Here is a 14,117-nt window from a genome sequence, read left to right as displayed (position 1 = left end):
AATGAATGTGTATTAACCACAAAAATATCAACTTACTTTGACAAAAACTATTGCTCACACACAATGCAAGCCCACATTGATTCAACTTACAGGCTCTGATGCTTGATGCTCAACTAAATTTTATAATAAAATTTTCCATGCATTGGGGTTTGAGATGTTTACATTAGCAACTATTAATTTAGACAAGCCTAGTCTATTCTAAAACATAGTTCAGAAATATATATTTTAATTTATAATTAACATAAATTAATTGTGAAAGTTACTAGATAGGTATCTAGAAGACCTAAAATATAGTTTGATATAGCAAAATACATCTTTGGAATTTGAAAAGAATCTTTAAGACATATTAAAGATATGTGCTTTACTGTTACAGGAAAACTAAAACATTAATTTCATTGTTTCTGATTTATTAAAAATGGTATAGATTACAAACATATTCCCTAAACTGTTCTTTAACTTGTTTACCAATCTTTAAAGTAATTTGGAATATGAGTTTGAGAGGTTGGTTCAGCTATTTCATTTCCAGCTTACTTACAAATTTGTCAACTTAAAAAGATTCTTTAAGCAATGGAACTTTTTCATTTGAAGTAGTTCTTTTGAATATGGCTCAAACATTCACACCATTCATTTGCATACAGAAAAGCATTCCAATTTACAATGTGTGAATCTTGATGAATTTTACACTGAAAAAATTTTTTCATATTTAAATCTATTCTTTCCTTCAAATTAAAAAAGATACTTGCTATCTTCTTTTCTATACCTTTTTAAATATTTTCTTTGATTTAACAGATTTTTATCTCTTTTGAGCAATTAAAAATAAAAATGTAGCAAAATAATTTCCTATTAAATTTTTCTCCTCAAAGTTGAAGTAGTGAAAAAACTACAGTATTAAATTAGCTCGCTTTCCTAGTAAAATTATGTAGTGTTTTTGGTTTACGTATGTCTATTGAACCTCTTTTTAAAAACAAATCACAAAAGTAAATAGACTTTCTATCAATCTAATTATCAGTTATCAGATTCCATTAAAAATACAGTGCATTTATGAGACCCAGGTCTGTCAGAAGCGTTTGAGACTTAAATTCTCCAATATTTCAGTTGTATTCTAACTGTACCTCGTTGCATGCTAGATTTCATTTGGATACAGCTTTCCTAAGGTGGTTAGGTAGGTAGGTAGGTAGGCAATAGATAGGCAGGTAGGAAACAGAAGGTAGGGAGATAAGGGTGAAAGAGTGGAGTGGTAGGAGGAAAAAGTGGATTTTAAAATGTATTTTACATTCAATATCCATATTGAAGAGAGAAAATATAATGCTAAGGTAATAAACATTTAATATAGGAGATTGTTCCCTAATTCCAGATTATTCCTAGAAAGTGTAGAAAAAGAAAGATAATATGTATCATCTGATCCTTTTTTGTCCAATGCCTGTCATCCTGTCTTCTAAGGAGAAATACAATAATAAGGTAAACACTATTGTGTGTTAGACTGTATCAGGGTTTATAAGTCTGGTAACATTCGGGATAAGATATTTGAAGGTCATATGTAGTTTGCTGTGGTCTAGCTCTGACTCTGTCTTATTATTATAAGCCATCTCAGCAAATTAGGCAATATGACATTTTAGTTGAGAAGCACATTATTGCCCTTGGCTTTGAAAATTTAACTTTGTCTACTTTAGCAAACTAAGAAAAGAAAAGAAAAGCACTGTAATTAATGTATATTTTGCTTTACCTCTCCCCATTCATATGAGCCAATATTGCCAAAAGCTGTTCCTCCCCAAGAACAGAAAACAATCGTTCGGTCTGGTCTCCACCCTCTCTTAACTTTTGACATCAAGGCACGGATAAACGCTGTGATTATTGCAGTACTACTGGCCCATTCTTGTCCATTATAACTGTGTGCAGTGTGATGATGGCTGCCAACTATGATATACCGGTCTGAAAATAGAAAGGGACAAGAGCCATTTAAAAAAATGTAAACCTTAACAATAAATTTAATGACTTTACATAATTCTATTGCACAACTGAGCAATAATTAAGCAAAATTGTTCTAATAATTAAGACTACTTTAATTTTTTTTTTGCCCACTGTCTTAATTCACACATCTGTGTATATCAAAGCAGAGGCAGCTGCTGAACCCAATTATGAATCCAAAGCTTAGCTCCATATTACTCTCCTTTAGAACACGAATATTAATTAATGAAGCATGTAAGTATGCCACAGTGAAACCCTTATCTAACATTTTTCCAGACTCAGAGTGGGAAGTGCCCTGTAAACAATGTATGTATGCTCAGTAAATATTAATAAACTATTAATACATTTAAGAAGGTGCTTTAAATATTAAAAATGTGGTAGTCATGTATGGATTCTGCAATAAATTAATTCCATAGGGAATTAATTACAGCTTCTAACTTATAATTTTAGGCCCTCTCCTTTCTGTGAAGAAAAAATAAAATAAAATTCACCAATATCAAAAGTCATTCAACTGTTGTAAAAGTTGCCTTTTACATATTTTATTTCATACAATCATTCAACATTTATTCAATACACTATTAGGAGAGCCTTCCTAACACATGGAAGTAGCCTGTTCAATGTACATTACTGAATATTTTCAATAATAAGGCTGAAAATGCCCCTCGAGAGTTTCCTCTGTTTTTGTTGTCAGTGAATGTTATTGGTAATAATAACATATTTGAATTTATCTGACCAAGTATCTTCATACATCTGTGCAAAAATTTTTCTTCATTGAATATCATTTTATTACCAGATGTCCCACAACTGGATGGTAAATTGTGCAGACCCTGAATCCAACCTGCTTGGGTTAGAATCCAGGCTTTGAAAGTCACTAGTTGTGTGACCTTGGAAAGCTGATTTCAACTTTCGATGCCTTAGTATTTTCATCTTTAAGGTAGGAAAACAAATAGTATATCCTCCATTTAGTTGTTTTGAGTTTTAGGAGTTACTATTTGTAAGCCACTTTGAACAATGCTCAACACAAAGTAGGTCTTACACATGTGTGGAATAAATGAATCACCCTTTGACTTATAACACCAAAAAGCTACCTTACAAGAAACGCCACAGTATGAAGATATTTTAGTTTTCCACACAGGAATTGGCAATGGATTTGATCTGCCAGCATTTTATTAAGGTTTAATTAATGGGCAGTGGCTCAGCCTGTAATCCTGGTACTTTGGGAGGCTGAGGCAGGTGGATCACGAGGTCAGGAGTTCAAGACCAGCCTGGCCAAGATGGTGAAACCTCATCTCTACTAAAAATACAAAAATTAGCTGAGCTTGGTGGCGGGCACCTGTAATTCCAGCTATTTGGGAGGCTGAGGCAGGGAATTGCTTGAACCTCAGAGGCGGAGGATGCAATGAGCCAAGATCGTGTCACTACATTCCAGCCCCGTGATAGAGCAAGACTCTGCCTCAAAAAAAAAAAAAAAAAAAAAAGAAAAAAAGATTTAATTAGTGGTATATGTAGTGTGAGAGTGTGTCTGCAAATGTTAAAAACCCAAGAATTTATTCACTTATCTCCCATAAATGTCTCAAAGTTTTGCTTGGAATTGTCTGCATTCTAAATAAACCATATCTAAGAAACAATGCTAATTGATTATTGTTTCTGATCTTCAAAGTTATTAAATAAAATGTCATGTAAATAGTCAATTTTTTGTAAAATTCAAATAAGCCAAATTTGAGAAGATTTGCATATTATACACCGAAGAATACTAATGGTAAAATTGATTTTTTCAATTCCAGGAGTTTATTTTGTACAGTGAATTTTCTTCACTCTAAAGCTAGTATAATTTGTACAACTGGGTTTTCCAATAACAACTTGCAAATGTATCAGTGATGATAAATATTCTAGTGCTTCAATTGAGAACCTTATGGTGGAAATTTGTTGAAATTCAATCGTAACAATTTTCAAATTTATTTATATCTTGTATTTAAAGAACTATAATCAGAGGTTGTTCAACATTGTAACTGTAAAGAAATCAGAGAAAATAACTGGCTTTCATGAACTTTGTAAGAGTTGGCCAGCAAGAAACCGGGAGGCTATAAAACTTGATCTTAAAATTCTGAGCTAGCAACTAGGCCAATTTTACTAAAGTCATGGAAAAGAATAATTCTCCAAGGAGAACTTGCGTAAATGTCCCAAAATCAACAGAAGTAGCAAAAGTGTAATAAAAAGATTGTTACATGCTACACTGTATAACAGGCACATTAGACAGTAATATGTGATTCAGCCTTACAATGTGTTTGGAAGTATTGCTATTAATCTCTTAATTAGCCTACATAATATCTGAAGATTCCATTTTTTTTTTTTTTTTTTTTTGAGATGGAGTCTCTCCCTGTTGCCCAGGCTAGAGAGCAGTCGCACAATCTCAGCTAACTGCAATCTCCGCCTCCCAGAGTCAAGCAATTCTCCTGCCTCAGCCTCCTGAGTAGCTGCAGGTGACCATTTTCATAAGCACGTTGAAAACCTAAAGCCATGCAGACATTTGATAAATTTGGCAGTGGACCAAGGATGCAGAGTGGGACATAGAATAAAACTGGACAACTAAATTTGGAGACCAAAACTTTAATTAAAAAAAAAAACCACATCATTAAAAACTAAAATATTTCTTAGCCAGGCACACTGGCTCACCCCTATAATCCCAGCACTTTGGGAGGCCAAGGCGGGTGGATCACATGAGGATAGGAGTGCAAGACCAGCCTGGCCAACATGGTGAAACCCTGTCTCTACTAAAAATACAAAAGGAAAAATTAGCTGGGCATGGTGGTAGGCGTCTGTAGTCTCAGCTACTCAAGAGGATGAGGCACAAGAATCACTTGAACTTGGGAGGCAGAGGCTGCAGTGAGGAAAAAGAAAATCATTCTTTAAAATGTCTTCTTGATAAAAATAAAATTTTCAATGGTGTTATGATGAGTATAAGAAAAAAAGAGAACTTTGGCTTTTGTAGAACATGCCAGTTTACCAAATGTAAACTCTGTTTCTTATTTCATCCCCTCCTGAGAGACTCCCACCTCTCTCTCTCTCTCTCTCTCTCTCCCCCCCCACTAAGATTTATTTTAGAAGAGATATGGTAGGAAAGAGAAGGAAGACCCACTTCTTCGTTTCAAACTTATGTACTCTAAGAGTGGGACACATTTCTAGTTATATCTAAAGTAGGATATTTAAGTATGATATTAAATCATTACAGAACATTGCCTTGCGAAGTTTCATATAAAGTGTAGATTAGAAATATTCAACCCTCCTTACCTGGCGATGTCAAGCCCACTACATATCCAACAACATTAGTAACTGTTTTCAATTTTGTGACTGTCTGAACTTGCATGCTGACGACTCTTGTTTCTGAAAAAATAAAAATTTAAAGACTTTTGTTTCTTTATATTTTATTGTATTTTTTAAACCTTAAAATTTATTTATGCAATATCATCAGCAAAGAATTCCACAGAATTGAATGTTCTCAGATAGCGAAAGTTATACTTTTTCTGACAAATATTTATTCAATACTTTGTACGGATTCTATTTTAGGTGCTTGTTATGCAATGATGACTAAGATACAATTGCTAGCCTCTTTGAACCTCAGAGCCATAAATAGACACTTTTAAACCTTACATTCAGTTCTACAATGAGGGTTCATTATGAGAGCATTCAGAAGACCTTCAGGAGATGTGGGCAACTCATATTTTTAAAAACGGAAAAGAATAGATTAAAATATTTCCAAAGAATATTGAATGCTTTTCTATTTTCAGATAAAGAACATGTGGACAACAACCTTTCCAGTATGACTCACTATCATTATTAACACTTTAAAAATGGTAAATAAAGCATTATACAACATAAAAGGATAAAGATTCTTAAAGCTGTATATGTTTTCATATATTAGAGTTTTTATTTCTGAGTGTGTAGGTCCCTTACCTCTATTCTAAATCTGTACTAATCGCTCTACCTCTTTGAATTTTTCTGTTTATGTTTGATATTCAAAAATTTTGCAAATAAGGCAAAGACACCAATCAGGAGGGACTCTAGTCACATAATTGACATAGTCTCTGGAGATGAAATGTGTTAATCCTGTATTTGAAGGATCCTGAGAAGTCTGGGTTGGGAAGTGGTTCACAGGATCTTTAAAGTTTTCCTTAAAGCAGAGGTTTAAGAGTAGCTAGGTGTTAGTGTCAGGGCAGAGCGTGGCAAATTTGAAAGCCGGTAATGCAAAGTAGCCACATTATACTGGCAGGCCTACAAATGTCACTTCTTACTGCTAGATAGAAAGTGTAATAATAAATATATTACTTCTTTCCCTCAATGTACCCTTTCGACAAATTAAATGGAAAATCAGTACACTGAATCCATTAAAATAATAACCAAAACGAAAGTAAAGAGGCCTTTAGAGAATGCCTGAGTGCCTTATCTATCTGGGAGTAAATCTATGTAGAGCCTGAGCATTGTGCTTTTAATTTAGGTACTATGCATTTTTGTTTGTTTTTCAATTAATAGACTTTGTTTTTTAGAGCATTTTAGGTTTACAAAAATACTGAGCAGAAAGTATACAGTTCTCCAATACCCTCTGTCTCCCAAGCCTCCTATTATTAACATCTTGCATTACTGTGGAACATTTGCTACCCTGATAGACCAATAATGACACATAAAGTCCATAGTTTACATTGGGATTCACTTTTTGTGTTGCATATTCAATGGGTTTTGACAATGCATAATGGTGTATATCCATCATGATAGTATCATACAGGATGGCTTCACTACTCTAAAATCCCCTGTGCACCACCTCTTCATCCCTCCTTCCCTCCCTCTCTCCCCAGAAACCCCTGGCAGCAACCACTGATCTTTTTACTGTCTCATAGTTCTGCCTTTTCAAGACTGTCATAGCATTGGGCTCATATGTTTGTTTGTTTTGACTGTTTGTCTAATTCCCTGCTCAAGGTTTGTTCCAAATGACCCACATAAGTTAACTTTATAGACTCTTTACCTTATACCTTTCAATGATCTTTCCTGCTTATTTTAGATATAGATATAGGTGAAGAATCTTTTCTGGTTTTGTAAAATTCAATATATTTTTGTCTAAGTTAGCAGTGAGAAAACCTCACAATATGTATACTGTACTACTTACAATATTACCTTGCATTAATATAGTGCTTAAAATTTACAATAACCATTTTCACACACATGCACTAATTCTTACTGGATCACGTTCTTACTGGAAGTAGCTGGATGGTCACTGCCCAATTCCCACCAGCTGCTGGGGTGTCCTGTTTAGAGGGGGATTGAGAGGGGAAGCCAGCTGGAATTCCTGGGTCAAGTGGGGACTTGGAGAACTTTTCTGTCTAGCTAGAGGATTGTAAACACACCATTCAGCACTCTGTAAAAATGCACCAATCAGCACTCTATGTCTAGCTAAAGGATTGTAAATGCACCAGTCAGCACTCTGTAAAAACACACCATCAGCTCTCTGTGTCTAGCTAAAGAATTGTAAATGCACCAATCAGCACTCTGTGTCTAGCTAAAGGATTGTAAATTCACCAATTAGCACTCTGTAAAAACGCACCAATCAGCACTCTCTGTCTAACTAAAGAATTGTAAATGCACCAATCAGCACTCTGTAAAAACGCACCATTCAGCGCTCTGTATCTAGCTGAAGAACTGTAAACCCACCAATCAGCACTCTGTAAAATGGACCAATCAGCACTCTGTAAAATGGACCAGTCAGCAGGACGTGGGTGGGGACAGATAAGGGAATAAAAGCTGGCCACCCCAGCCAGCAGCAGCAACCCGCTTGGGTCCCCTTGGACACTGTGGAAGGTTTGTTGTTTTGCTCTTTACAATAAATATTGCTGCTGCTCACTCTTTGGGTCTGCAACACCCTGCCTCCTTGGGAACATGATCACCTCTTTTGTCCCATTGTGGATGCTATATTCCCACTCTAATTTTACCAAGACCCATAACTTCTGAATACTCAGCAAACAGAGTTGCAACTCTTTTGCTTACTTCTCTGATTGTTGATGCTGTCTTCATTTTTGCTTTTGTATATTTGGTTATATTTTACTTTATTTTTTGAGAGCTGCTTTTAAATTTCCTTCAGAGATCTTAAATGTTTGTATGGAAGGAATTCAAATTATTTTATTCTGCTTTCTACATCTTGAGGTCTAGAACTATTTAAAAGAAGCACAGAGGTCAGAGAAAATAAACACAATCTTTTGCTCTGAGAAGAATGGTACATTTACATTGGATCCTTCCAACTGACAGAAGGACTTCCTTGTGTATCACTAGGCAAAGACTAGGGCAAAATAATGACATATTTACATAGCAAAAAGCTACTTTTCATCTCTTTATTTACATCCTCATGCATGTGCTGATCCTGATGCATATTGTTTTATAATATGAGTTTCCATACTCACATCTGAAAATAAATATGCATGGAGTCTGTTTTTTTTTCATTAGAGTCAGCACCATGATCACATTTTAAATTTTAATAATAAATATCAGAAAGATCCTGAATAAACTTGCTCTAAAGACACATCTGCTGCTGTTGGCATTGCTAATTTGAACAATCCATTGGTAAGGCAATATTACTCTTCATAGCAATAACAAAAGCAATCTTGTACTTAGAAATTTATCCTACAAGAACAATTCAACTCTCTGCAGTATAATCTATAATAGCAATAACAGAAAACAACATAAACATCTGAAACAGGGAAATGACTTAGAGAATTGTGATAAAATGTGTGGCTGTTAAAAATATAAAAAGAATATGTAGAAACATGGATATGCTATAAGTGAAAAGAAAAGAATACAGAGGGATATACATAATGATTGAACTTAGGTAAAAACGTGTATGATTATGAACAAACTGAAAAAGGAGAGATTTAATAGTGGAACAGAAATTGGGTTTAACAGGCCTTCCCATAGCTACTAGAGTGAGGCGCTGTTGTAAAAAGGCTTGAACAAACCTGCACTCTGGGGTATGTCTCCTCCTCCAAATCCCCAGGGATGGTGGAATTAAAACCTAGAGAGATTGTCTCCTCCTAGTGTAGCACCTGTTAATGTTGAACCCTTTTTCACCACAGAAACTTTTAGAATTTTTCTCTTTGTGCTTTTTGAATTTAACTATAAAATATATAGGTGTGTTTTTTTCCTTTTATTCTGGAAAAATTATTATTACTTTTTTGACCATTTTCTCTCTCCCATTTTTTCCTTCTTCTAATATTGTTTCTAGAACCCCATTTTAATCCACTGTATCTTTTAGTGGTACTTTTGTATTTCTCTATTCAGCCTTTTCTATGCCTCTCTGGATCTAGAAGGTCAATCTGATCTTCTAGCTCTTGAATTTATTCTTCAGTTACATCTATCTATCACTGTATCTATCTACCTACCCTAACTATTACTATATTTCTTTCAATTATCTTATATTCCATGCCTGTTATTTCCTCTCATTTTTAAAAATGTTTTCTGATTTTTGTTTTATATTGCTAACATATTTTATTCTCTTTTTAAGTTTAACTTTAATCCTTATTTTAAATTCTTATATCATGTGTTCCAATATGGTAACTTTGGGTGGTATATGTATTTGTTGTGCTAGATTATCTTTTATGGTGGTTGTAGACCTCAGGATCTAGTTATTTGGGCTTGTGGTCCAGCATGGTATATCAGGGCCCAAGGATGGTGGGGATAGTGTCTAAGTGTGTGTGTGTGTGTGTGCACGCACATGTGTACCTGTGTGTGAGAAGGCCTCAATATGAGGAGGAAATCAAGTGCCAGGGGACATAGTGCAATGAGATAAGCCATTGAAGCAAAGTGAGAAGGCCATCTGCATTTAAGAGCTGAATAGCATATGGTGTTAGAGCCTGGGTGGAGTGAGGAAGTTAACCACATTGTGGTAGGGGCAGACAGAACATTTGATATAGATTGAATAGCCTGCATGTAACAGTGCCTAGGGTTGGATCCATTGTGAAGGGAGTAATGGCATCAATTGATTACATGCAGAGGATCTAATTACCTAAGTAAATATATTCCATTTAATGAAAAGGCAATTTCTAACTGCTAGAGAAAAGATTTACAAACATGGTAAGATAAACAAAACTCGATATTGATATGTTCTCATGGTTTTATATATATATAACTTATTTTTAATTATATTTATATTTAAATTATAACTTAATATATTTTAATTATATATTATATATAAAACCAAGAGAACATATGAATTTATATTAATTTATATATTTATATATATAAAACCATGAGAACATATCTATATATGTTGTTGATTATATATATATCTATATATATCCATGAGAACACACATATATACAAAACCGTGTGTATGTGTGTGCATAACACCCATGCATATAGATTTAAAAGTAAATACAGATATAAATCTGAGTGTATAGATATATTTTTATATATTTACATACAATTACAATATTAAAATATAACAATATTTTCCTAGTTTTGTTCACTGAGTAGTATGGAGAGAAGCAATACTTCAATAACAATAGATGAATCCAGATCTGGTTTTCTAGACACTCTTCTCCACTCAAAGGACCTAGACTCTTTGGAGAAATGGCTCATAACAGAGCTGGCACAGGAAAAGTACAAGATGATTTGGTACATTTTATGGTGCCAAAAACTAAGGAAATACACGAAGAATAATGAGTACATGTCAAAGGACACAGAACCCAGCTGAAGTTGCTATTACTGCCTAACATTTGACAATTCGAGTATCAAGATACAAATAGTACTGGTTTATAACCTATTGAATCCATTATGCATATAAATCCTAATTAAGTAATGACTCAATACTGGCATGTGTAAATTTAAAAAATCATACAAAGAAATGAATAGAAAAAAGGAAAAATCTCTTCTTTACAGTGGAATTTCAACTAATAAGTGTAAAGATGATAAAATTACAGCTGGAAGTGGTGGCTCATGCCTGTAATCCTAAAGTTTTGGGAGGATCCCTTGAGGCCAAGAATTTGAGACCAGCCTGAGCAACATAGCAAGATCTTGTCTCTCCAAAAAAAAAAAAAAAAAAAAAAAATTAGCCAGACATGGTGGTGCATGCCCCTAGTCCTAGTTACTCAGAGACTGAGGCAGGAGGATCATTTGAGCCAAAGAGTTCAAGGCTGCACTGCAGTTAGCTAAAATGGTGCCACTGCACTGCAGTGACGGAGTGAAACTGTCTTAAAAACAAAATAAAAAAAGGAAGTTGGAAAGTCACCATTGGCATCATCACAGAAATGACTGGGCAACAAGTGTCAGTGAACACAAATACTAGTGGCTAAAGATAGCAGGGGTTTGGGGCAGTATGCTACATGATTTCAAATGCTTATTGAGTATAAAAGAAAAAAAGTATAAAGTAACTTCAATAAGGAGACCTGGCGGCCACCACCTTAATCAAGTGATCAAAGGTAGTAGCATCACTAGAGATGGGACAAACTGAAGCAGAGTGAGAAGGACATCTGCTTTTAAGAGCTGAAAAACATACATTGTTAGAGCCTGAGTAGAGTAAGGAAGCTAACTACATCGTGGTAGGGGGAGGTAGAACATTTGATGTAGAGTGAATAGCCCATATTGGACAGTGACGAAGGTTGGATCCATTGTGGAGGGAGTAATGGCATCAACTGATTACAAACAGGGGAACAAATTATTCCCTGGTACATGGTAATATCATGCACCAGCTCATAAAATGCAATAGGAAAAACATAGTCTCACTCTGTAATATTACTATTAAAGATTCAGAGCCTGAATATCCTCATGAGAAAACATCAGATAGACCTAGATTGGAGGGACAATACTGTAGATAATTGGTATGGAATCTTCAAAGGTAGCAAAGCAAAGGGAAGTCAAGAAAAGACAGAAACTCTTCCAGGTTGAAGGAAATGGAGGATTTGACAACTTGGTGCAATACATGTGCCTAGTTTGGATCTTATTGTAATTTAGGATGTTACTGGGAAAATTGGAAAATGTTTGAGTCTGTGGAATGCATGGTAGTAATGTATCAATGATTAATTTCTGATTGTGATGGTTGTGTCATCTGTGAAGGAGTATGTTATTGTTTGTCAGATAATTCACCGACAAAGTCAGACATATTCACTCTGTAATTTGCTCTTGAGTAGTTAGGAAAAAATACTTTTATCCTCGCAAATTTCTGTACATTTATTTCAAGATTTAAAAAAAATTCACAGTTGAAAGTTGTAATTAGAAACTCCTGGAGAACGTTTAGGGGCAGTTAATTATTCAAAAAATTGCTGCGTGTGTGTGTATATATTGGTAGTTAAAAATTACATTTCCAGTTCACATTTACCAATTTCTGCCTTTCACGTAAAATTTGATGACAGCTTTAATTATGACATGTGAAGTTTAAAAGATTTCAAGATATAAAAATGCGTTCTACTCAGAGAACATCTGTATTCAAATAGGGTGAGGGGTGTCAGAGCTAAAAGACGTGAAATGGCTGCCTCTCTCTATCCCTTAATTTCATCATGTGCAGAGAAAAATAACTACTGCCAATTTTATGGTCCAGAGACAATTCTGTCTTGCATTTTTGTTGCAATTATTAAGAGCCAGATTAATTGGTTCCCAATCTTCTTCTTCCGTGATAACTAACAAAGCTTCATTTCCACCTGTATTGTGAATAATTATACCAAGTACCTAGAAAAAAATCCAATCTTATTCAGAGAGATTTGAAGAATAACACTTGCTGCTAACTCTGAGTCACAATGCAAATAATTAAGCGTTTGTTAGTTTCCTAGGCATAGTTCTTCCAGAGTCTCTAAGTTTCATTGAATATTTGCTCCATTATTATATACTTGAGTCCCTTTCTTGCCGACCTGGCTCTAAAAAATAACTTCTTCTAGGATTGGGCTTCCAGATTGTTCTTTCATTTTCTTAATTTTCCTGATGCTCACGGGGACTAGAATCTGTTCTAGAGGCACAGTTTTGATGCTTGAGATGCTGCAGTCTGTAGCTATCTTTCCTAAATGCCAACTGTTTGCAGGAAAATCTGAATATAAACTGCTTGTAGATTCTATGCCATCATAACTTGTAAACTTTCAAGTACATATAGCTATCCCCTGATTGTCTAATACATGCATACACATTTTCACATCCATATGTGCAAGTACTCATGTGAGCTTGCATACTTTTGGAAAAACAGTTAACATTGAATTAAACTGTATTCTTTTTATTTAGTAAAATTATGTAACTAGGAAGATATTTTAAATAATATGAATATGAGAAACAATAACTTTTACTCTCTTTGTATCCCTCAGAAATGTAAAAATTGACAATTTTTTCTCATCTGTCTACCAAACACTTCCACAAATCATAAATCATAAAATTAATCAGAAGACTAATCACCCGAAGCACTATGTTTGCTGCATGTTTTCTATTTGTTCATTCACATCTATTTGCTACCCTCCATTAACTTTACCCCAGGAGAAGTACCTCTAAGAACTACATCTACCTGGTTCTTTTATCCTTTGGCTTCGGGTTTAGTTTACCCAATTGAAGGCATCAACAAGAGGCCAGCAGGTTGGGTTAAGTGAAAGACTGGAGTATTTATTTTCCAGTACCCTCCCTGGCTGTCCACTTTATGCAGTGACAACTCTGCTTGACTGAAAGCCACAGCACTTCTCTTATGGCTAAAGTACTTGCCAGTTCCTGCAACTGCTCTCTCTTCTTGACCTTTCAGGTTTACAGTGGTAGCAATTACTAGACCTGGTTTAGAGGCAGTAGCCATGGTAGCCCTTTTCTGTTTTGCTTTACCTGTCCACACCATGTGCATAAGCACTTGATTAAATTCTCTTAAATTGCACATTTTTAGTGTATCCTTTTTATCTTGATGAAAACCTGATTTATATGTCAATCAATCTACACAATTTTCCGGGTCCATATTTGCTGCCAGGAAATAAATGGATGGAAAGGAAGAGAAGATTTTCTTTACTAAAAATATAGTGGGCTAGTATATCAGATTAATCCACTCACTGATAATAACTTATAATGCCAAATAAAATACAAAACAAATCTTGTTAACAGCATCTAAGAATTAGCAAGAAATTAAGAACTTACTAGGTCAAAATTTAAGTTGTGATGGGAACCCAGGTAAA

The 14,117-nt window shown here is 34.7% G+C and overlaps 1 protein-coding gene across 1 annotated transcript in view; it reads right to left on the bottom strand.

Annotated features, from left to right (window-relative positions):
- NAALADL2 (N-acetylated alpha-linked acidic dipeptidase like 2) overlaps nucleotides 1-14,117 on the bottom strand; it is a 959,155-nt gene that overhangs the window by 350,904 nt on the left and 594,134 nt on the right. Inside the window, exons 7-8 of the mRNA XM_032174021.2 lie at nucleotides 5,254-5,346; nucleotides 1,724-1,929 (exon numbers count right to left, since the gene is read on the bottom strand). Of these exons, the coding sequence (XP_032029912.1) occupies nucleotides 1,724-1,929; nucleotides 5,254-5,346 (299 nt within the window). The remainder of the gene's footprint in view (nucleotides 1-1,723; nucleotides 1,930-5,253; nucleotides 5,347-14,117) is intronic.

This window comes from Hylobates moloch, unplaced genomic scaffold (genome assembly GCF_009828535.3).
Source record: "Hylobates moloch isolate HMO894 unplaced genomic scaffold, HMol_V3 SCAFFOLD_13, whole genome shotgun sequence".
NCBI lineage: Eukaryota > Metazoa > Chordata > Mammalia > Primates > Hylobatidae > Hylobates > Hylobates moloch.
This window is presented reverse-complemented; position numbering and strand designations above follow the sequence as displayed.